General features: G+C 39.1%; 2 protein-coding genes across 5 annotated transcripts in view; one reads left to right on the top strand and one right to left on the bottom strand.

Moving 5' to 3' along the window:
* The window catches only part of PPP3R1 (protein phosphatase 3 regulatory subunit B, alpha), a 72,125-nt gene extending 67,025 nt beyond the window's left edge, over positions 1 to 5,100 (top strand). For all 4 annotated transcript variants that reach the window (XM_021671059.2, XM_012475596.2, XM_012475597.2 and 1 more), the window contains one exon: positions 2,951 to 5,100. In XM_021671059.2, coding sequence (XP_021526734.1) covers positions 2,951 to 2,998 — 48 coding nt within the window. In that variant the 3' untranslated portion in view covers positions 2,999 to 5,100. The remainder of the gene's footprint in view (positions 1 to 2,950) is intronic.
* A 2,713-nt stretch (positions 5,101 to 7,813) lies between these two features.
* On the bottom strand, positions 7,814 to 25,507 carry PNO1 (partner of NOB1 homolog). The gene is made up of 7 exons (XM_012475599.3): positions 25,218 to 25,507; positions 24,841 to 24,990; positions 21,469 to 21,552; positions 20,878 to 20,938; positions 20,232 to 20,349; positions 10,567 to 10,637; positions 7,814 to 9,280 (listed from the first exon to the last, which is right to left on the bottom strand). Exons 1-7 carry the CDS (start codon positions 25,410 to 25,412, stop codon positions 9,213 to 9,215), a joined length of 747 nt encoding a protein of 248 aa, XP_012331022.2. The 5' UTR covers positions 25,413 to 25,507; the 3' UTR covers positions 7,814 to 9,212.
* Positions 25,508 to 25,787: the final 280 nt, after the last annotated feature.

The raw sequence follows: 25,787 nt of genomic DNA, 5'->3' as shown, positions 1-25,787 counted from the left end.
CAGCTATCTGTCCTGCACTCTATCAAGAGACTGGAGAGAGTCTCCAGGCTGGGAAACGTGAGGCAGAGATGGGGTGTATGTGTTGGGAAACTTAAGTGGATGGTAAGCGTATTTGCATATTGACATCTCTGCCCTTCTTCTGTGCCTGACTTCCTGACTCCCTAGTGGCTGGACTTACACTGTCTAGGCAAGAGATGGGAAAGAGCCCTCTTTAGGAAATCTTATCTCCCCAAAGAAATGGCGCTACCAGATCACTCAAAGTATGGCTCTCAGTCAACAGCCCCATCATGTACCCAGAGTTCCAGTGCCCTTTCTACAGAAGCAAAGCCAAGTATCACAAGACACTGAAAGAAACCTCTATGTATGGAATATAGAGATGAAACCAAGTCCAAAAAAATAAGTTTAAAGCAAACAGATTAGGCAAGAGCAGTAAAAACTTTAAAGGCAAAACTGAAACCTGTCATTATCTTCGGGGATAGTATGCATGTTGAGCTTTTGAAACAGAAGTTGGATAATATATAAGAGAGCTCTTGGAAATGAAATTTTAGAGTCATACTACCTGAATGCTAGGGTTTCCAGAAGGAAAATGAAGGGAAAGAAATCATCAAAAATTAATCAAGAAAATACTCCAAAGCCAAAAATAATGTGTTTTCTGAGAGGGCTTATGGAGCATCCAGCATAGTCTGTAAAAATAATCTGGATCTGGGCACACTGTTATGAAATATTGTTGAAACAGTGGGAACAAATAACTGGTACTACAGATTTCCAAAGAGCTAGGGTGGTAGGGTGGAGGGGTGGGAGGGGGCTTAGTATAAACAACCAAGAGTCATAATGGCACCAGATTTCTTAGTAGCAGTATTGAAAACTCAGAAGAACATGGAGCATTTTGCCTTTGCAATTCTAAGCGACAGTTATTTCCTACTTAAAATTCTCTATAAACTCAAATTAAATGGTAATAGAAAGACACTTTTAGGTATGTAAGGCCTTCTCATTTTGGAAACTTCTGGAAGATGTGCTCCAATGCAATAAGGTCGTAAATCAAAAAGTAGAGAATGTAGGATCCAGGAAGCAGAGGGTCCAGCATGAGAGGGAGGGGCCCTCAATATGATGAAGAGAACCAGAGATGATAGGCCTAGAGACAAACAATCTAAAGTACAGCAGGTTGGAAGGCTTAAAGAGTTGCTTCAAGACAATAAAATTGATAGAATTACATAATATTTTTAGTTGAATGTACTTAGAACAAAAGTTAGGGGGTGAATTGTAATTAAGTAGAACACCCAGCAAAGGAAAGATCAGTTATTAACTGGTACCAAACAAATGTGCAGGAAAGAGAAAGTAATCATAGTATATAGTTGGGTGTGATGGCACGCACCTGTAGTCCCAGCTGCTTGGGAGGCTGAGGCAAGAGAATCGCTTTAACCTGTGAGGTGGAGGCTGCAGTGAGCTGAGATTGCACCACTGCATGCCAGCCTGGGTGACAGAGCGAGGTTCCTTCTCAAAACAACAAAAAAAGAAAGTAATCATAGTATATGGTTCTGTTTAGCTGTATTGCATAGTTATAACAATGAGAAATGCTGGGGTTTTCGTTTTTTCCTTTGCATTAGAGACCTGGTTTCACCATGTTGGTCAGGCTGGTCTTGAACTCCTGACCTCTAGTGATCTGCCCACCTCAGCCTCCCAAAATGCTGGGATTACAAGCATGAGCCACCACACCCAGCTGAAAAATGCTGAATTTCTAATGAAAATAAAGATAAAGCCATTGGAATGGTACAGAGTTTGGGAAGTGTATAGGGTAGAAGATAGAGGGGAGAGAAGTGTGTGAAAGCTAAAAATCTTCCTCTTCTTTGGTGGATAGGCAGTTACTTGGAGACCTGGAGGTAAATAGTGAAAGTCGGCTGAAAACTTTAAATTATTGCCACTACATAAAAGCAAATAGAGAATGAGGGCAGGGTGGCAAACTGCTTTTTCTTTCACTGCAGGAGTTGTAGAATTAATTGGCTATTTATGCTTTACTTTTCAAATAAAATGGCTATTTTTTAGTTTGAATTAAATAATTCATATACAAGTGTACATAACAGTATGGATTAATCTCACAAGCAGAAAGTTGAGAGAAGCCAGACATGAAAGAGATTCCCTTTATAAAATATTCGGAAGCAGAAAATAGTAGCTACTGGTGTGTGTGTATGTGTTGGGTGGGAGGAGGGGAGATGTCTGGTGACTGGAAGGTCTGGATGCTGGTTATTGGGTGTTCACTTTGTGAAAATTCATCAAACTGTGGACATTTACCTAGCATTCTCTTTATATAGATTAAATGTAATAAAACATTCCCCCCAAATGATAAAGATATTACACTTTCACATTACCATGTCAGTATTTACTGAGATGTATGTAGCTACATGTATTTGACTCTACAGAAAAATAGTATGCAGAAATGTTTATTCACTTGGTACTTTTAAAAATTTCTAGAACAGACTGAGTGATGCACATATTCGAATGTGAGGACAGTTTTGTGATAATGTCTGGTTATCGTGTAATGTTAAACGAGTGAAGTGTAGGGCTGACAAACTACAGAGCAAACCAGACCCTGCCCATGGCCTGTTTATGTCTGTTTTTCAACTAAGAATTATTTTTACCTTTTTAAGTGTCATTTTGAAAAAAAAAATGTGAAAGAAACTACATGTAACCTACAAAACTTGAAATATTTGCTGTCTGTCCCTTGTACAAGAATACACACAAAAAGTAATGTCTGGTTATCCTAGGAGAAAGAAATGACAATTCTACCTGGAGGTCACTCAAGTTTTGTTGTTTTGTTTAAAAAGTCTTTAAATTCACCTTCTGAGTATAGCTAAAGTAATATTTTTTTAAAATTGTAGTTTGACGAAGTAGTTAGACCACAAATGAGGAGTTTCTCAAAACATTATTAAGCTTGATTTGTTCCTGTCTGTTGCAGGTTGTAGGTGGCCTAGATATCCACAAAAAGATGGTGGTAGATGTGTGACTCTTATCAGAGTACCACCCAACACTTTTGCTTTCTTCTCCATCTCTGAAGATCTGCTCAAGACGTCCAGCAATGCTCTCTGTGTATTTAAATGGAAGTATTTTTCTCTGTGAAGCCACATTTTCCAACATGAGCCTCATGAAGCCAACTAAGTGTTATTGAACTCTAATTCTCTCAATAACTCAGTGTAGCACTTTAAAGTCTGAAGGACAGCACCATGAAAAGAGCATATCAATGTGGTGGAGAAAGGGAAGGGGTTGGCTTTTTAATTTATTTTTCTTCATCTTTTATAACAAGAAAGTATCTATATATACATATGTAAATATTTATATATAGATATATGTAGCTTTCTATATATGTAGTTGGTTGGCTTTAATTTAATATACTTGATTCAGAAACAAAACAATAGAGTACAAAAGTGCCAAGCAGAACATAAAACGTCCTTACTTTTATTTCACACAGTTTTATATATAGATAGAAGACTGTACAATTGGAGCCGGGTGTTTAGGCCAGCTATTTTCCTTTTCCTGTGCTTTCTCCTTTGAGATTGACAAAGCATTTGTTAACGTCCTATTATTTACCTTAATTACAATTTTGTAACAAAAGAGTCTGTAATTTTATTTATACTTATGAATATATTTCCAGGGACTACTTCTCATTGCTGAGCAGCTTTTAATACACCTCTGCTTGAGGAGAAAGTCTAGTTCATTGCTACTGCCAAGAGCTAGTTCCTGTGTTCATATAGTAACTGCACAGTGCTTATGGCTGCTTCATTTTGTTACTTTGTAACTAGGAGCCATTGCATTTATTAAATGTCCCTCAGTAGTGTAAGTGCTAGTTGTGATTTTATACATAAAGGCCAGAAGCTGTCTGAGGCAATCATGGTTTATTATATGTATCACTTACTGAAGAATACCTGAAGTGATCATGTAACCGCTTAGAATATCCATTTGTTTGATTACATGGGTAAATAATTTGTCATTAAACTTGTGTTTGAATCATGAATTTCCCTTCTGTGTTTCAAAAGACTTGCAGCTAATCTAAAAAACTGGTGATATTTAATATGCATGTATCTAAATACCCACATATATTTGTGGTTTAAATGTGAGAAATCTTGCTAATCTATATGCCACAGAAGAGCAAAATTTTATCCAAATTTACACCTCTTAAAATTTCTTCACCATGAGGGATAGAGAATGCATGATGGTTTTTTAAATTTGCCCATATAATTGGTAATGGATGATAACTTAATAAATTTGTGTGATATAAAAGTAGTGTTATCATGTTCTACCATTTGATCTTATTCCTTTCCTTTTCTGCAAAGGTACTATTGGCTTGAAGAAAAACATTTTGGTTATCTTTTTATGACAGTAGTCTTTCCCTTTATAGTTTTTCTATAAAAACTGGTTTTAAAATCAGTGGAAAAGGGCAGGTTGAATCAAGGTGACTGAATCTGAAATTGAGCACACCTGCCTGCCATCGCTGTTCCTTCAACTGAGTGCTGCACATCATGGGCTCTGTCTGTGAGAGAAAAATCCCGGTGCTTGGTGTCCTTGCATGACATGGAGTTTTGCATGTAGATCAATTTAAAATGTAACTCTTGTTTACATAATTTGCATAATTTTAAAAGATAAAGTTGCCAAACTTTGGAAATGTTAATGTTCATTCAGACTGAAAATCTCCACTACATGTAACTTTCTTCCTCTGGATCAGTGGCATGGCTTATAATCCCAGCCAGTGGTTTGAACTGTTCCAGTGTCAACTGCCATGTGCTCTGCTTCAAGGGGGAACTAGTCTTTTGTGAATTTTTTGTACATAAGTATTTGTTACAAATATTTTAGCAAATGCTTTCTATTTCTCTTGCTTGTGCATATCTTGGCTGGCGTTACAAAAAAAAAAAAATAGTGCAAACATTATTTCCTTACCAGGGAATGAGGGTTCTTCTTTTTTTTTTTTTTTTTTTAGTTTGTGTGTGGGGGTGGGCAAGGGAGGGGGCAGTTTATGTTTAATGTTTAGTTTTTCTTCTGCATGATACGTCATGTTGTGGGATCTTTAGAAAACTTCATACTGTATGAATAAGAAAATAAAATATTTGAAACTTGCTTGAATGTATTCAGAGGTCTTTGATGTCCTTCCATAACAAGGAGAGGCATTTTTCCCCTAGTCCTTTAAATTCTTAAAAACAGTCTGATAAAATGACATTTAATCTTTCTATAAAAATCTACAAATTCCTGTAGTACTCCCTGCTGCCCCCATGAATTCCCTTACCACTCACCCTCTCTTTGCTCCAGCCCTGTTAGCCTCCTGTGGTACTTGGAGTCTTCGGTTTGCTTCTTAGGCCTTTGCACCATCTGTCCCTTTCTGCCCCTTTTCCTTCCCCGTATCTCATAGTTAATGCCTTCACAGATGTTTGTTCAGCTATGTCCTAGCTCAAAAGGAACTGTCCTGGCTACCTTATTTAAAAATACAGATATGCTTGGCTCTCCTTTCCGCTATTATTTTTCCTTCTTCAGGGGCATTTATATTTTTATCTGATACAGTTTACTTACGTATTTTGTCTTCCCTGACTACTGAATAAAACAAATGAAAACTCCACAAGGGTAGTGGTTTCTTGTTCACTGATAGCCCCAGCCTAGTTGTCCAGAATTTTAGCTCTTAGTGTTTACTCAGTAAGTACTTAATAAATTAATTTGATACCCTGTTTATGTAGGTTGTGATTTTATAATAAATGCTATTCAGTACTTTGTCATTGCATAAAAGGTAAAATCGGTATTTTTTGAGATTTCATTTATTCAATAACTTGGCTTTCATTTATTCAACTTTACAGTCCCTACTACATGTCCGGCATGTGCAATAGGCACTTGAAATGCTCCCGCAAATGACATCCCTGGCCCAGATGAGGATGTTTTATATCCAAAACATCTGTATTGCCAGGTATGCGCTAGTTACAATGGGTTCTGTGACTTGTTAAAATATACTGGGGTATAGCTGTGTGTGGTGGCACGTGCCTGTAATCACAGCTACTCAGAAGGCTGAGGCAGGGAATTGCTTGAACCAGGAGGTGGAGGTTGCAGTGGGCCGAGATCACACCATTGCATTCCAGCCTGGGCAACAGAGTGAGACTCATCTGTTGCCCAGACTGGAGTGCAAAAACCATCCCAGGAGTAAAGGTTTGTTAAGCCTAAGCAAGTAGATGGATTTAAGCACTCAAGCTTTTTTTTCTCTTTGAGACAGGGTCTTGTTCTGTTCTTCTGGGCTGGAGTGCAGTGGCATGATCACAGCACACTACAGTCTCAATCTCCTGGTGTCAGGCAGTCCTACCTCAGCCTCCAGAGAAGCTGGAACCACAGATACATGCCAGTGCTTGGCTGTTTTTGTTTTGTTGAGACAGGGTATTGCTATGTTGCCAGGCTGGTCTTGAATTCCTGGGCTTAAGCAGTCCTCCCACTTTGGCCTCCCAGTGTCAGGATTACAGGCTTAAGCCACCGCACCCAACTCTTTTTTTTTAAACCTACTTCTAACAGTTGTAAAAATAGACAAGATGACTATCCAAGGAGCATGAGCTTTTTTTTCATATCTACCATCTTATTCTAGGTGGCATGAGAGTTCAAGCCCAGATTTTCTGGAGGGAGTGACTAGGAGGAAACCCCATGGGTCTCCTCCCTTGTCAGCCACAAATACCTAAGAAAATGCTCTTCTCTCAGGCCCATACCCTCGGCAATGTATCAGTGAATATATATATGTAAAGTATATGTCAGGAATTGTACCTAAAAGGCCTTAGGATGGCAGGCAGACACAATAATTACAACATAGCTTGACAAGTGCCATAGAAACAAGGTTGGAAGTTTCAGACTTAGTGTCTTGGCCTTAGAGAGGGTTTAATTGAAGTTATTTGATCCAGGTTGTTAAGATCAACTGCCAGTATGACAGTCAAATTTATTACCTCTACTCCTTTCCATCCCGAGTTAGTTGGGTTCCCCTCTAACGTCTCTCCCTTTCAAAAGCCCCAAGTAGTACTACTACTACTGGGGAACAGGAGATACAAGCACTTAACTAAGTGGGGCAGGGGAGCAAAGCAAGTTCTTGAAACAAAGTTCAGCATTCCAAATCTTAGCAGCTGCTAGGAAAATATATTTGCTCTCTTGTATTACAGTTGTAATTACACAAGAAATAATAAAGGATAAAGGAAGTAATTTGGGCAATGCCAAAATGTTTCCCTTTAATACAGAGAACCCGTATTTTCCCAACTGAAATGATGCTTTTAACTTCCTGCCTCTGTTCCTTGAAAGTTGATTCAAAACATTTATGGTTACCTAGCAATGGTTCAATACAGTCCATGTGCTTGGAAAACCTGATTGAAGGCATGGACCCATTCCCCAGGAAAGTATACTAAGTAGTCACAGTTTTGAATATAACTTCCTGGGTGAAGGATAAAGGTAGGCAAGTACTTCTGGAAACCTGTACAGACTCAGAATAAAAAAGTCCCAAGTATTTGTCTTTTACAAAAAGGTATGAGTAAAGGGATCTGGTATCACTGTACACATCCTTGCTCCATGCTGGTGTTGCCAAAGGATAAAAATAATAATTTGAGGTGGGACATATGCAGCAATTTTCAGTTGGATTCTCAAGTATTTTGCAAAAAAAGCATAAATGAACAAATTTCCCATGCACTGTACAAACTATCTTAAAACAGTGGCACATTTAACTGACACAAAGGAAACAAGCTTAACAATGTTTTAGTTCTTACGTGAACTTTCTAATACTCCCATCACCGACGCTTACGTCTTCATCAAGGGTTTTAGAGATACACAAGAGAATTATCAGTCACGTTTAATTAAGTCACTTCCATTTTACAATGCATAAAATAATCATATACTATTTAAACAGGCAGAAATGAGCAAATCTGCATTTATAGAACATAGTTTTTTGGGTGAGAAAAACATTCTTTTATCATTTCACCTTTACTACGTAGAGGAAACAGACTTAGGATGGTTCTAACTTATTTTTCAATTTTAGAATTATTTATTCAGTGGAAGCCATACTTCAAGTACCCACACAAACATTGTTTTTCACTTTCAGTGTAATCTTCAAAAATTACATGAGATATTCAACACTATTATAAATAGGCTTTGTATTAGACAATTTTGCCCAACTGTAGGCTAATGTAGTGTTCAGAGCAACTTTTAGGGTAGGCTAAGCTATGATGTTCAACTTTTGGTATTTTCAACTCACAGTGAGCTTATCTGGACATAAACCCATCATAAGTTGAGAAGCATCTGTATATCCAACATTGGTTATGTATACGTTCTTTAAATGCTCATTTTAAAAATAAAACTTTATTCACATCAACCCTGTGATGTAGTTCTTCAGTTTTTAAAACTGCAAAACAGGTTCCAAGATGAGCTCTTACTGACTCACACAGTATAATACAGCCAAAACAACTGCTTATGACCTCTCAAATATTCATAAATCAAGGCTGGGCACGGTGGCTCATGCCTGTAATCCCAGCACTTTGGGAGGCTGAGGCAGGAAGATCCCTTAAGGTCAGGAGTTCGAGACCAGCCTGGCCAACATGTGAAACCCTATCTCTACAAAAAATTAGCTGGGTGTGGTGGCAAATGCCTGTAGTCCCAGCTACTAGGGAGGCTGAGGTAGGAGGATCACTTGAACCCACAAGGTAGAGGTTGCTGTGAGCTAAGATTGCATCACTGCACTCCAGCCTGGGTGACAAAGTGAGACTGTCCCCCCCCACAAAAAATTATTCACATCACCAAGTATTAAGGAGGGGTCATCATTCAGAGAGGTTTTTCTAAGATAATCTATTAAATTACAATTTATAAAGAAGAAATGTTTATACATTTTTATAAAGTTATGAATTTATAAAAGTATAAATTCACATAGAGCTGTTTAAACAAGAAGTTTCCAAGAGGATTATAAACTATGCAATCTGCTGTATGTGATTTCAAAGAAATGATAAATTATATTTAATGTGCAGGTATAATAATAGAATCAATTTTTGATATTTAAATTATCCTAAAACCTGTTCATTGTGAATACTCTTAAACCTTTCTTTTCTGTTTATGCTTCTGGCTGAGAATGGAAGAAAGGATGGAGGCTTCAAATGACTGCAATTCTTCAGGTGGTTTCTTGTGACCACTCGTAAAATATTTTTCTCCACAGTCCAAAGGCAAGATAAAAAGTCTCTGACTGGAACTCAGAATCGATCTGCTGATCTGCTAGCCACAGCTCGAATATTTCCATAAACCTTGGAAGGAGGATTTCCTGCAAAGCGGGAGGAAAAAAGTATATATACAAATAGACTCACATTTACAGAGCCTACAGCTATCCCTCAATGTCTAAGGAAGACTGGTTTCAGGACTCCCACAGACATCACAATCCTTGGATGCTCAAGTAGTCTCATATATAAAAAATAGGCACATTAACTACATACATCCTCCCATATACTTTAAATCATCTCTAGATTACTTATAATACCTAATACAATGTAAATGCTATGTAAATAGTTGTTAATACTGTATTGTTTTGAAATCTGTATTTTTTTTTGCCATTATTATTATTTTTTTCTGAGTCTCTGATCTGCCGTTGGTTGGATCTGCAGATGTGGACCTTGCAGATACAGAGGGCAGACTGTACATGAAAAAGGGTCTAGAACTCTAAAAAGAACAGACATTTTCTTTAATTGGAAATTACAAAAAAAAAAAAACCTTAAAGGAAATAATACCCAAATATTCTCCAAAAACTATTTTAAACTTCTAGGATCAAAAAGCACTGAGTTGTCAAAATATTTCAAAAAGAAGCCAATCACTGAGACCCGAGAACCAGGGAATCCCACATGTTTTCTGAGCAAGCCGCTAAGATCCTGTACCTTATCAGAAGGTACTGACTTTGCTGCAGAATCAAGAAAATGGGTTAAGTGGATCAATTAAATTGCCTGAAGCTGTTCTGCAGCTCCTTTGTTGAACCTAAAATGTGACGTTCCCTTCTATTCTAGAATGGTTTTTCTCTGTAGCTTATCAGGAAAGCAGCAAAGATTTAAGCAATATTACCCAATAAACACTTTCTCTTCTCTTGCAACAAATGGAATCTAAACAAAAATATTTCTACTTCTGGTCTGGTGCAGTGGCTCACACCTATAATCCCAGCACTTTGGGAGGCCAAGGAGGGCGGATCACAAAGTCAGGAGTTTGAGACCAGCTTGGCCAATATGGTGAAACCCCGTCTCTACTAAAAACATAAACATTAGCTGGGCGTGACGGCATGCACCTGTAGTCCCAGCTACTCAGGAGTCTGAGGCAGAAGAATTGCTTGAACCCGGGAGTCAAAGGCTGCAGTGAACCAAAATCGTACCACTGCACTCCAGCCTGGGCGACAGAGCGAGACTGTCTCAAAGAAAAAAAAAATTTCTGATTCTTTCTCTAGGCCCACATTTGCCATCTCCCAATGGTGTCTACTTGCTATCTTTAATATTACCCTAATTACCCTAAACTGCTTTGCAAATGTAGTTTGACTTCCAAAATTAAAACGACAATGAAAGAAACTGCTATTACCCAAGATTAGGTTGCAAATTGCAGTTCTTGCCATCTTGATGTTTTGGAAGGAGCCAAGGATGTGAACTTTCCTGAAAGAAATAAAATGAGACAAATTAGTGGCTGAGATGCCGTGACTCATACCTATAATCCCAGCACTTTTTGGGAGGCCAAGGTGGAAAGATCGTTTGAGTCCAGGAGTTTGAGACAAGCCTGGACAACATAATGAGACCCCATCTCTACACAAAAGTTAAAACAGATGGGCATGGTAGCACGTGCCTAGAGAGTGCCACTACATGCCAACCTGAGTGATAGCAAAACCCTCTTTAAACAACAACAAAAAAGACACATTATAAACAAAAAAGCATTTACTTACCTAAGTCCTGTACTCCAGAAATGCTGGCGATGGCTGCACAACTCCACAAATATACTAAAAACCACTTTTTAAAAGGGTGAATTTTATGGTATATGAATTGTATCCCAATAAAAAATTATTTGAAAAGGCAATTTGTTTTAAAGTAAAGTCTGTGAAGATTCTTAGTTAATGATGGCTCCCAGCCTGCGAATGCTTTATGTGCCAGGCTTTCTATGCATGCCCTCATTTAATCCTCACATGACCTTTATCAGGTGACGTTATTCCTGTTTTACAGATCAGGAAAGAAGTTTGTAAGAAATCAAAAAGCCTGCCCAAGACGACACTCTGGCAGAGCTGGTTAGTGAATACCCAGAAAAATGCAGTACTGAACTCAATTTCAACACAATTGGTTTTCAACTGCACAGAGTTTTCTAAAGATTATCTAAATTTCTTCAGGGGTCTGAGGATCATCCAGACCCTTTTAATGGGCATTCTTTACTGAATGACAAAACTGACGATACAGTTTTGCCTTTTTGAGTCCATATTCCAAACTGTTTTCACTATGCCCTGCAAAACAGTTAGCAGCTAAAGCTTCTATATCTTCAACCCCTGTTAATATTCCCTTCACCTTCTGGTTTTAACTAAGGCCAGTTCTCAAGTGGTGGCCAGCTTTTCCTCCACAAACCAGGTATCTCTGGGCCTAGGGGAGGAGCAGGTGCCTTGGCTCCTCATGCCACATCCAGACCACATGCTCTCCCTCCTGCCTCCCTAAAAACCCTCTGGCTTTGGATCTGCTCTCAGGCCACATCACCTACCACCCTGCTTGGCTGCGGTCCTCACCTGCCCCTGCAGATCGATCACCTGTGAAGAGGTCTGCTCCTGGCTCACTGCCTTTCTCTTGCTATTCCCATCACCATGCTCGATCATGTCAATACCCGTGAAGATGATAATCCCAATATGCCAGCCTCTCGGGTCCTTGATATCCTTTATGCCAACAAGGGGTCTTGTTTTCCACCCTACTCCAGCCTCTTACATCCATGGTCACACCCTGAACTTGGTCAATACCAAAAGCTGCAACCCCTCATAATTTCAATTTCAAACATCCAACTTTCTCTCTACCACTTTCTGTCATTCCAGCTCATATCAACACCAATAATCCTTTACTCCCACCAGGACCTCCCATCTATGGATCCTACCTACCTTCATGCCCCTCGCCCCCTCACATCCCACCTCCCTTCCTCTATTCACAATCACCCAAAGAGTTTCTATTCCTTCAGAGTAAAAGCCAAAGTCCTTATGATGACCTCAAGGCCTTATCTATCACTCTCCACTCTCTTCCTTTTGTACTTAGCCAAGCTCCTTGCTCACTGGCAACTGCCAGATGTGCCCTCAACTCAAGACCTCTGTGCTTCTCCCTTCCTCTGTAATGCTCTTCCTCCAGACACCTGCAGATGAACGGAACAAACATTCACAGATGCTCCTTCCCCAAATTCCACTAAAATGACAATTAAAATATGAGAAGGAGAAAGTGATAACAGTAACAAAATCCAGAAAGATTTTGGAAAGTAGATAGATGAGATGGAACTGACTGTGCAGACCCAAGTCAACTGATGTCAAATCAGCAGTGGGAATATCAAGAAGCAGAACTCCAGGACAGAGACTCCAAGAGCCAGGGTACTCTAACACAGAGGGGCCAAGGGCACAGGGAATCCAGGATGATGGCTGTGTAGCCAGAATGCAGGCAGACAACATGGGGGCGCTTTTGGAATAGATGTCTCCAGGAGAGGTTTCTCAAATTTTAGATGCATTCGAATACATCAAGAGGAGATACAACGTCTAGCTTCTTACTGAATTATGAATTAGTACACTGAAAATGAAGAAAGCACATAGACACATAAGAGTTACTTCCTCAAGTGAAAACAATGCTGCAAAAGAAAGATAAGGCAGTCACAGTGTTTTACCTGGCTCAGCTGTAAGTACACTGAGCACTGATTTTTGTTTTCAGGTAATACTCAACACTAATCTAACAAAAACCACAAGGGGACTATCAGGAGGACAGAGAGGAATAAATCGGAGTGTCAGAAAGGCTGAGTGTGTATGGTGAAATAAGGGGGTGAAAGACAGCTAAATCTTCATTTTTCATGGTAGAAAGTCAATAGTGAATCTAAAAAATAAAACAAGAGGCTGTACATGAACAGAATATCTGAAAATACAGGATAATTTAGCTAAAATAGTTGAAATTGGTTCCCCTGAAAAGGGTGAAATGGAGGTAGGCAGCAGAAATTTTTGGCTTTTTCAAACTACGTATATGTTTAACTTTGATTAAAATTATTTAAAATAGAGCATGAAAGATGAGGAAATAAAGACAACAAGAACAGATAAAGTGGGAATAGTTTTGCCGCAGAAAGAACCAAAGTAATGGGGCAATAGTTGGAAAGGAATGGAGGTTTCAAGACACATAGGCAACATCATTTCCCATCTGCTATACTAAATATGCCTGGAACCAATTATTTTTAGTTTTCTATCTGGCTCACATTATATTTTGCCAGGTTATTAGCAACTCATCAAAAATAACATTTATAGGTACATAACAGCCCATCTTAACAGCTTTATTATAATTAATATAAACTGTTAAACATGGATTTTCTAACTAGCCTGTGTATAGCAAAAGCAAGAGACAGTACATCTCTTCATTTCAAGTAGTTTGTAACTCACTTTGTAAGTAATTCAATAGCAACATTATTCATCATAGCCACAAACTGAAAACAACCCAAATATCCAGCAACTGTGAATGGATGAACAAAATGTAACACAGCCGACTTTTGAACAACGCAGGTTTGAACTGCACGGGTCCAGTTGAGATTTGAAAAAATTCAGAGGAGCTGAGTATTGTAGAAATGTCCAAAAAATTAAGAAAAAGCTATGTCATGAATGTATAAATTGTATGTAGGTACTAGTCTATTTTATCATTTACTACCATAAAATATACACAAATTTATTATAAAAAGCTAAAATTCATCAAAACTTACCCACACAAACACATACCATATATGTTGCCATTTGTAGTCTAGAGAAATGGAAACAAATGCAAAGATGCGGTATGAAATCATAACTCCATAAAATTAACTGTAGTGCATACTGTACTGTAATAATTTCACAGCCACTGCCTATTGCTCTGCGGTGACCTCAGGTGTTGTAAGTATCCACTTAAAATGCCATGTGATGCTAATCATCTCCCACAAGCAGTTTTGACTCTCCAATAAATTGTCTATCACGGTAAAAAGTGATCTCTCGCCGTTCTTGCCTATTTTTAATCTTTAATGCAATATTGTAAGCTTTGAGTAACACCATGAACCCACACGAAGTGCCACTAGTGCTGTTGGAAGTGCTCCAAAGAAGCACAGAAGTCATGACAGTACAGGAAAAAGCTGAATTGCCTGATACATACTGTTGTCTGAGGCCTGCAGCCGCAGCTGCCTGCCACTTCAAGATAAATGAATCTACCATAGGACCACTGTAAAATTCATGAAAATTCATGAATCAAAAATTCATAAAATTCATGAAAAGGAAATTCATGAAGCTGTCACTGCAGCTACAACAGCAGATGTGAAACACCTGCAGTTCTGCCAAATTCCCCTTTATCTTATAAAACAAAAATAAAGCCTCTAAGCAAGACAGAACAGACCGTGGCAATAAAATATCAAATTGTAAACAAGACCTAAGACCACCCAGGCAAGGGTTAAGCCACACACCCTACACGTAAGGAGTAAACATTCTAACTGCCACAGATATTTTTCTTTTTCTCTAGCAGCTTACAAGCACTGGCCTTGTGATAAACAATATTAAAACAATAACAGCTCACCAATAGCTGGATACAGATAGACCCCAGCTTCCCTCTTCCCATGCCCTGTTCTACAAGCCATAACTACAGCTTTGAATGGACAAGAGACTTATTCCAGTAACATTCTCCTAATAAGAGGCCACTGACGATGGACTGGTTCTACCTGCTTCCAGAGGCAATGTATTCAGTGCCTTCCTGTCCCTGTCCCTACTTCATCTTGTAACATACAGGGTCTAACTGTCATGTATTTTAAATGTTAAGTCTCCACCTCACAGCGACCAGAGGTTGTATGTTACATTTATTCAGTATACATGCATTAGGACCTCTCTTATAAATATTCATAGCTCCTCCTATAACCTGTTAAATTAAGTATACTTGGCCCACCCATTCAGCATAAATCCCTGTCTCATCCTTTCCTTCTTCAAAGTGTCTGCTTTTGGTCTCTGCTGAAGGCTACACTTCCCAGCCTGTCAGAATAGCCACTCTGCAGACTGCAACCCTTTATAAGAAATAAAGTTTCTTCTCCGAATTTATAGATTTTGTGATTCTTTTGTTGACAATCTAAAATTGGAAATGTAGCTTTTATGTGGGTGCGGGATTGTTCTAAGAAAGACATGTCTATAGACTCTAATATGATTGAGAAAAAAATGAAGTCATTATGTGACAACTTACAGAAAAAGGAAAGTAAAAGATCTAAAGCTGGAGAACTTAATGCCAGCAAAGGATGGTTTGATAATGTTAGAAACATATGGCTTTAAAAATGTCAGGCTAACAGAGAAGCAGCTTCTGGTCACCAAGGGGCAGCAGACGAGTTCCCAGATGCCATTACGAAAATCATTGAAGAGAAATAGCATCTGCCTCAACAGGTTTGTAGTGAACGTGAGAAGTGTCCTGTTCAGGAAAAAAATGTCACAAAGGGCAATTATTAGTAAAGAAGAGAAGCAAGCACCAGGATTTAAGGCAGGAAGGGATAGGCTAACTTTACTGTTTTGTTTAAATGCAGTCAGGTTTATGATCAGGACTGCCCTTATCTATAAAGCTGCTAACCCCAGTCTTTAAAGGGAAAAGGTAAACACCAGTGGCCTGTCTTTTGGATGTACAAGAAGGCTTGGACAAAGAGAGCTCTTTTTCTGGATTGATTCCATCGATGCTTTGTCCCTGAAGTCAGGAAGTATCCTGCTAGTAAGGAATGCGTTTTAAAGTTCTTCTGATATTGAGCTATGTCCCAGCCACCCACAATCCCATGAGTTCAATGCTGAACTCATGGGGTTCTGGGTGGCTGGGAGAAGAAGGCAACAAAGTTGTCTCCTTGCCCCTAAATAATTCAGCCTCCAGATCAGGTAGTCATGAAGACCTTTAAGGTTCATTACACACAGTACTCTATGAAAAATACTGTCAATGATATGGAATAGAACTTGAAAGAAAGAACATAATAAAAGTTTGGAAGGACTAAGCCACTGAAGACACTGTCATTATTATGGAAAAATCTGTGAAAGCCTCATGTCTGCAACTATAAATTTCTGCTGGAGAAGGACATGTCCACAGGTTTTATATGACATTACAGGATTTATAACAGAGCCAACCAAGAAATTATGAAAGAGACAGTGGATATGGCAAAAAGTGAGGGGTGAAGGGTTTCAAGATATGGATCTCAGAGAAATTCAAGAGCTAACAGACACACCAGAGGAATTAACGGAAGACAACTTGATGGAGGTGAGTGCTTCCAAAGCAGTGCCAGGTGATGAGGAGGATGATGGAGAAGCAGCAGCGTCAGAAAGGGTGACATTAGACAATTTGGCAGAAGGTTTCTGATTATTTAAGATTCTTTTGATGTCTTTTATGACAGATCCCTTTATGATATGGGCACTGGAACTAAAACCATGGAGGAGGATTGGTACCCCATAGAGAAGTGAAAGGATAAAAAAGTCAGAAATTATAATGTATTTCCATAAAGTTCCAAAATATGCCTGCCTCTTCTGCCTCCCCTTCCACATCTTCCACCTCTGCCACGCATGAGACAGCAAGATTAACCCCTCTTCCTCCTCCTCAGCTTGTTCAACATGAAGACAAGGATGGAGACCTTTATGATGATCCACTTCCACTTAATGAGTAGTAAATCGATTTTCTCTTCCTTATGAGTTTTAATAACATTTTCTTTTCTCTAGCTTACTTTATGAAGGAGTGCAGTATATAATACACATAACATACAAAATATGTGTTTATCAATTGTTTGTTATGGGTATAACTTCCGGCCAGCAGCAGTAGTTAAGTTTTGGGAGAGTCAAGTCATACATGGATTTTCAACCATGTCAGAGGTTCAGCATCAGTAATCCCTGTAATACTCAAGGATCAACAGTATACCTATGCAATGAAATAGTACTTGCCAATAAAAAGGAACTACTGATACACGCAACAAAATGAAGGAATTCAAAATAATATGCTAATTAAGAGAAGTCATACAGCAAAGCCTATATAGTATGTATTTCCATTTCTGTGAATTTCTAGAAAAGGCAAGATAAAAGTGACAGAAATTAGAGCAGTGGTTGTCCCAGAACAGGGTTGGGGCAGGCAACTGACCATAAAGATGGACAAGGGAATTTTCCAGAGTAAGAGAACTGTATGAGTGTCAGGGGATTACAATATATAAACATTAGCCAAAAACTCATTGAACTGGACACTTAAAACAGGAGAATTTTACTGTATGTAAATTATGCCACAATAAACTTTTAAAAAGTTGGTTCAACTAGTAAATTTTAGGTTAATACTTATAAAATTTACCAGTGATAAACTTAATGACATCATAATTTCATTGGCAAATCAGTTAAATCAGTTACAGTTTTGGATTTCTAAATTCTTTTTTTTTTTTTTTGAGACAGAGTCTTGTTCTGTCACCCAGACTGGAGTGCAGTGGCTTGATCTTGGCTCACTGCAGTCTCTACCTCCAGGGTTCAAGCAATTCTTCTGCCTCAGCCTCCAAAGTAACTGGGATTACAGGCATGTACTACCACCCCTAGCTAATTTTTTGAATTTTTGGTAGAGACTGGGTTTCACCATGTTGGCAAGGCTGGTTTTGAACTCCTGACCTCAAGTGATCCACCCACCTCAGCCTCCCAAAGTGCTAGGATTACAGGCATAAGCCACTGCGCCCAGCCATGGATTTCTAAATTCATAAAAGCTTTTAGGGCTACTCAGCCAGTCCATGACTTAGTGATGACTGAAGATTTTTTTTTGACTTTATAATTGTGCCGAAGTGATACACATTCAGAATGCTCTTCAAGTTTTAAAGAGAAGTATCCTAAGTCAAAGTATCCTAAGTATCCTAAGTCAAAAATGAACTTTTGACTTAACAAGATCTTTAATTTATAATAGGTTTGTCTGGACATAACTCCACCATACAGTGGGGAACATCTGTATATGGATTTTTAAAAATTAATTAATTATTTTGATATAGGGTTTCACTCTTGTCACCCAGGCTAGAGTGCAGAGGTGCCATCATGGTTCACTATGGCCTTGACATCCGGGGTTCAAGAAATCCTCCTACCTAAGCCTCCTAAGTAGCTAGAGCTATGGGTGTGGACAATCACACCTGTTTAATTTTTATATTTTTTTGTAGAGATGGGATCTCCTTATGTTGCCCAGGCTGGTCTTGAACTTTGAGGTTCAAGCAATCCTTCCTCCCACCTTGGCCTCTGTGCTCAGACTACATATAGTATTTTTATTTTCATTTTGTGAGAGTCTCAATCTGTCACCCAGTCTGGAGTACAGTAGCATGATCATGGTTCATTGCAGCTTCAGCCTCCTGGGCTCAGAAGATCTTCCCACTTCAACCTCCTGAGTAGCTGGGACTACAGGTGTGGGCTGCCACACCCAGCTAATTTTTGTATTTTTTTATAGAGAAGGGGTTTTGCCAAGTTGCCCAGGCTAATCTCAAACTCCTGAGCTCAAGCCATCCACCTGCCTCACCTCCCAAAGTGCTGGGATTACAGGTGTGAGACACCATGTCTGGCCATATTTTTAAATGTGGTGTGCATTTCCACATTTTTGAAATTTCTAGTTCAAAACAGCTTCTCCCAAGGCTCCCTATTTCTGACTCTAGGCTCAATCCATAAAAGATCAACAATATAACCATATACCTGGCTTCAGGTAAAGAGGGCCACCAATACAGTAGTATAGTTATCCTTAAAGTATAAAGAATGTATAAAATTTAGATTCTATATAATGATGAGTCCTTCAGTGTAGAGCAAAATTGAGATATTAAATGAAATTATTTCAGGATTTAGTCGCAGGCAGATCCCTCCTCCTCTCAGTCAACTGTTCAGTTTCCTAACTTCATAGTATTATATAATCTCTGAGCCATCTGCCAGTAAGATCCCCAACTGGAAACACAGCAGCTTCAACCTCAGACAGGGGTAATCCCAGCTTCACTTCTGGCACCTTTAAGCCCCTATCATCTTATTTATGTTTACATATAACTGCTCTCTAGCTTTGCCTAATGTACGATATTCCCCTTCCTTTTATAAAAGGTGAAGACTCATACTGGCATTTGAAATACTGATTGCTTGTTCTCCCCTAATTTAATAGATTCCCTTGAGATTTTATTTACTTATTTATTTATTTTTGGGAGACAGTGTCTCGCTCTGTCACCCAGGCTGGAGTGCAGTGGCATGATCTTGGCTCGCTGCAACCTCTTTCTCCCAGGTTCAAGGGATTCTCCTGCCCTAGCCTCCCAAGTAGCTCGGACTACAGGCACATGCCATCCATGCCCGGCTAATTTTTGTATTTTTAGTAGAGATGGTGTTTCACCATGTTGGCCAAGCTGATCTTGAACTCCTGACCCTAGGTGATCCTCCCGCCTTGGCCTCCCAAAGTGCTGGGATTACAGGCGTGAGCCACTGTGCCTGACCTGAGATATTATTTAAATCTTCATCTGTAATAATAATTTCTTTTAATAGCATTTCTAAACATTTCCTCATTGCTAAATGAGAAAAGGATATATAATTTTTGAAATTTCCTCAACTTAAGCCTCTTTCAAAGTTGGTGACTATTCACCCAGAGGAATACAGATGATTCCCAACTTAAGATGGTTCGACTTGGGATTTTTCAACTTTACAAGGGTGCAAAGGTGATACACATTCAGAATGCTCTACTTCAAATACATACTATTCTGTTTTTCATTTTTAGTACAGAATTCAATATTTAATACTCTGTCATAAAGTAGGATTTGTGTTGGATAACTTTGCCCAACTGTAGGCTAATGTGTGTTCTGAACACATTTATGATAGGCTAGGCTAAGCTATAATGTTCCATAAGTCAGGTATATTAAATGCATTTTAGACTTACAACATTTTCAATTTACAATGGGTTTATAAGGAGCATCTGTACTGACAAATATTTAGCAGCAACATTATACATAAAATACAACTATTCTGTTTTAAAACAAAAGATCAAACACAAATTACGAAAATAATTTTGTCAAGATTAGATACTTACACATCAGCCAAAACTATCCGCGTCCGTGTCACATTCTCTATGGTGAATTTGGTTTTTCCTCCTTTGCCAGCAATTCTTCCGATTGCCCTGGATAGATGGTCTCCCTTTAAGGGTTTAACTAAACAAGAAAAGCAAGACCTCAGGAGGTCATTCCAGTGCACCACCCACTTCCACATAAAGTTTAATCATAAACTAAATTTCCCTAAATAACACAAGTATATATATATTTATTTTATTTTTTTGAGATGCAGTCTTGCACTGTTGCCGGGCTGGAGTACAGTGGCACTATCTTGTCTCACTGCAACTTCTGCCTCCCAGGTTCAAGCAATTCCCCTGCCTCAGCCTCCCAAGTAGCTGGGATAACAGGCGGGTGTCCAGCTAATTTTTGTATTTTTAGTAGAGATGGGGTTTCACCACGTTGGCCAGGATGGTCTTGAACTCCTGACGACATGATCTGCCCGCCTTGGCCTCCCAAAGTGCTGGGATTACAGGCGTGAGCCACCACACCTGGCCAGTATATATGTTTTTAAAAGTTGCTAAAAATACAGCTTAATTGATGCTATTAGAAAACTGAGAGTCACATCACAATACAAAGTCAGCGACACAAGACACAGCATTTCACAGGAAAAGACCACCACATACTCACCATCTGTAATTTCAAAAGACTCTAGGAAGAGATCATCCAACCTGATGAGAGCAAGTGCATCCTATAATATAAAAACAAACACTGTGAAGCCCCTTCCACTTGCACGCCTGAGAAAGAGTCAAGTGCAAAGCTCTATGGAATTAAATAGAGCTAGAAAGCTATTTTTTTTTTTGGAGACAGAGTCTTGCTCTGTTGCCCAGGGTGGAGTGCAGTGGTGTGATCTCAGCTCACTGCAACCTCTGCCACCCAGGTTCAAGCAATTTTCCCACCTCAGCCTCCCAGGCAGGTGGGACCACAGGCATGTACCACCATACCTGGATAAATTTTTTGTATTTTCTAGGGAATGATAGAAAGTGTGAAAAAAGAATAAAAAAAAGAAGGAAAATAAACTTTTTGTATTTTCAGTAGAGATAGAGTATTGCCATGTTGGCTGGGCTGGTTTCGAACTCCTGGCCTCCCAAAGTGCTGGGATTACAGGCGTGAGCCACTGCGCCTGGCCTATTTTATTATTTTTTTCAATGCCTAATCCACTGAAATGTTCACACTGAGTATTTTTCAAGTCCTCATTTTAGATGTCATGGAATTACTCACCTCCACCTGAAAGCCAAGAATAAAGGCTTTCACAAAATCAGCTGCTTTTGTCAGAGCACTAACATCCTTGGTTTCTTTACAAGTCTGTTAAAAAACAAAAAAGGGTATAAAATACAGTTGAGAATCAAATAGAAAATGTTCTAACAAAATACTAGAAATGTCCTTTCTCATTATTAGAGAATTTCCTTCACCACCACCGTCTCCCAATATATTCTGTATGACACAGGTTCTAGAGGGGTAAGTGCAATATTTCATTTGCAAAACAAGACCTTTCCAGCTCCAAAGCTTGGCCGTTCCACTCAAAGAGTGTCAAATAACTAACTGCACTATATGGTCAGATTTTGGGGTTAACAGCAAGACTCCTCTAGCACAACCCAATCTCTCGCATTCTGAAGGACTTCTACCTTCTGCCTATCCCTTCAATGCCCAAGCCTGTCCTAACTCTCTTTTCCCTTGAGGCAGTCTTCTCTGGGAGTCCTGACTTAATCTTCTGACTTAGTTATCATTTATATGCTGATGTTTCCTAAATCAACAGCTCCAGGCCTAACTACCTGCACACACTGACAGGGGAAATCAAGAATGATTGAAGTACTGATCTTGTCATCAAAGTTTATTTGATAAATGCAGGAATAACTGTCATTCATAAAATGCCTACCATTGTAAATAACATGTACTATAAATAACACGCTTTATACACCATAACTCTAACCTTCACAAAAACCTGGAATGTTAAGTGATACAAATACCTTCATATATGAGGAAACGAAAGTACTGGAAACCAAAAAAAGGTAAGATTCAAACACAGATCTGATTCTAAAACCGTTATTTCCACTATCCCATACACATCCACAATCTAGTTGAGGAGACCACATATTCAACAAATTTAAAACCATATGGGCTTGTGTAATGGGAAAGTCCCTGAGGCTTTCACATTTAAAACTAGACCCTAGTTCCAATCCTATATGTGACCTTAGGCAAGTCCCATAGATAATTCAGGTCTTGAGTTTTCTCATCAGTAAAATAAAGAGGTCAGAGTGGAAGATCCTGAGTGTTCCCTACTAGTATAATAGGAAGTTTCTCTTATTAGCCTGATATTTCCCTTATTAGTTTATTGGCCAAGTTTCCTCACATCTTTAAGATGGGAATATCCTGAAGACTAAATAATGTAGAGCACGCTGCAATACCACTGTGTGTCTGGTATATGGCAGCATTAACAAATGTTAGTGGAATCCAAAGTGATGATTCTGCAAGAAATAGGACAGTGAAGCACATGAAAAGTTTAGGCACTGAAGATATGACTGAAAAATGGACATACCATAACAGAGAAAGAACTTGAGGTAGATCTGGAAAGATTCTGGCACTGAAGTAGAAAGAGAAAGGAGTAGGGAGGAGAGGACCTCCTTCAAAAGGGCAAAGCCATTAAAAAGTATGGATGTAAAAAAAAATGGTGAGAGACAAATTTGTGACTGGATCTCCTATTTGAAAGGCAAGTTAAGTCAGAAACTTTTTCCTTTAGAAATGTTGAAGATGCCAAGATGTCATAATAAAAGCACTGTGGTCTGGGAAAATTAATCTGGCACTGGCAGATTGATGAGTGGAGAAAGGAGAGACTTAAAACAATGAAGTAAGGGAAACCTACAAGGAAACAAGACTCCTTGGCAGGAAACCATAAAAGCCTGAATGAGAGGGAATGGCAACAGGGACAAAGAGGAGTTACTCTGTCTTGTTCTGTGATATTTTAAACTTTATCAACTATTTAGAATAGTGCCTCTTTGTTCCATTATTATATTCCATTAACAGAGATGAGACTATACCAGTCCTGATGATGGTATCAGAATCCTTAAAAAGGAAAATATAATTAATTTTGGTTATTGATTTTGGCATGAAATTGGCACCCTAAAAAGAAAGCCCATAGTAAATTAATTTTAAATGTCTATTTCCTGGATTGACAGCATGGAATTTAAAATATATATATATAGGCCGGGCATGGTGGGTCACATCTGTAATCCCAGCACTTTGGGAGGTCGAGGCGGGCAGATCACCTGAGGTCAGGAGCTTGAGACCAGCCTGGCCAACATGGTAAAACCCAGTCTCTACTAAAAATACAAAAATTAGCTATGTGTGGTGGCGGGCTCCTCTTATCACTGAGCCAAGATCTGGCCACTGCACTCCAGCCTGGGCGAAAGAGCAAAATAAAATATGTGTATATGTGTGTGTATGATCATGTGTGTGTATATGTATATTTATATATATTTATATATTTTTTTATATATTTAAATATATATTTTATATTTATATATAAAAAAATATGTATCATATATATACATTTTAAAGTCCATGCTGTCAATCGATAACCAAAATTAATTATATTTTCCTTTTTAAGGATTCTGATACCATCATCAGGACTGGTATAGTATGATCATACATATATGTATAATCGTGTGTGTGTATATATGTATGATACATATATGTATGTATATATATATACACACACACGATCATACACATATATACAAATAACCTGTGGCTTTTTTTTTTTTGAGACAGGGTCTCACTCTGTCACCCAGCCTGGAGTGCTATGGGGTAAACACACACACATATATATACGCACATACATATATGTATATATGTACATATATATACACACACATATATGTACATGTTTCTTACCAAAATAACACATTTTTAAATCAAGAGTACCATTAAAATACAGTCATGCACTGCATAATGACATTTTGATCAATGACCAACTGCTCACACCATGGTGGTCTCATTACAGTATAATGAAGACTATACAGAAACCTGTTATATGGCACTGGATACTGGCAATGCAGATCAAGTAGGTGAAATGATTGATATTCAGTAATGGTGCTGGGACATGTGGTTTTCCATATTAAAAAAAATACATAAACAAATATACACATACCACCTACATTTGTGTTAAGTACACTCTATAAATGTTTGCACTAGGACGAAATCATCTAACAAAACGTATCTCGGAACATATCCCTGACGCTGACTGTATATACTTCTTACAAAGCAGCAAGTACTTATGTTCATTGTTTACTTATATTTATGACAATGTCTTTACTCGACCTTTCTCAATTTGACATAGAACATTATAAAAGATATACAGAAGCAGAACCAGTATTTTGGTATGATCTCCGAACTAACTTACAAATTCAACTAATATTTGTATCAAATGCAGATTTTGAAGGCATTTGGGAAGTTCAAACTCAATATAGTAAATTTTTAAACTGGACAAAAACCATTTAACAGAATACGTCCCATTAAGTAAAGTCTATTCAAGCCTTTTCATCTCTGTAGGAGAGAAAGCCTGGTGTACTGGGAAATGGCTGAGATTTTCCTTACCCTGATTTCTACATTCCTTGATTTCAAGTTAAAGCGTATCTGAAGTCCCAAATGTTCCACAATAGGAGTAAATATCTTCATCCAGTTTTCTTTTAATGGTGTGTATCTGTTAGCTGGGACTGGAATTTTCCTTGTTTCTTCTTTCCCACTCTGTAATAAAAGAACACACAACTCAGGAAACTATGGAGGGATGGTGATGGAGTTGTAAAATGACATTTGATCCACAAAGGGCTTCCTTTAACCGAACTAGTTACACTTCAAAGAATCACTTCTTTCAGCAAAACAGCCCCCCGCAGCTTCGACATAGCCCAGAGGCCACCGGCTTGATTGGCCTGTGGCCCTTGACTCGTCGCTGTCCCATGGTCCCAGCCACATACCAGGAGCCCATCACCGCAGAGGGGCGGGAAGACGGGCCTTTTCACCGGCCTGGCCTCTTCTGTGTCCATAAGGCCCGCATCTCCGCCCTCTCCCGTTGCGGACAGCTGTTCAGCCTGCCGTTTCTTCGCCCGCCGGCCACCCTTGCGGGTGACCTGGGTAAAGCCCTCCTCTGCCCCGGCGCTCTGTGCTTCCATTTCGGATTCCAACCCTGGGATTCTTAAGGCACTTCCGGCTGAGACACGTGCGCTGCTGCACAGCGCAAGAGCCAGCCTCCGCCAACCACCCCCGCAGCTCCGCCCCTTTCCTAAAACGCCACAGGTCGGGGACCTGCAGAATTTGGGGGCGGGATGGAAAGGTGTGTGTAGGCTGTCCTAAGATATGCCTGATGCTCATCGTCTCACTCCAGCCACGCCACTCACAGCCCAAGTAGTTTGTAATCTCTAATATGTATGTATGCTAAAGGCAGTGGGTAAAGGCGCTAAACAAATTCGTTTTGTTGTGAAGGAACATTCTGTGCGGTCGCAGGAACGCATCTGGCATTATCCGGAGATAACTACAGCCAACTTTCT

The sequence above is a fragment of the Aotus nancymaae genome, unplaced genomic scaffold, assembly GCF_030222135.1.
Source record: "Aotus nancymaae isolate 86718 unplaced genomic scaffold, 86718_ANA_hifiasm-v0.15.2.pri h1tg000057l, whole genome shotgun sequence".
Lineage (NCBI taxonomy): Eukaryota > Metazoa > Chordata > Mammalia > Primates > Aotidae > Aotus > Aotus nancymaae.
The sequence above is the reverse complement of the archived record's forward strand: the minus strand, read 5'-3'. Positions and strand labels throughout refer to the sequence as shown.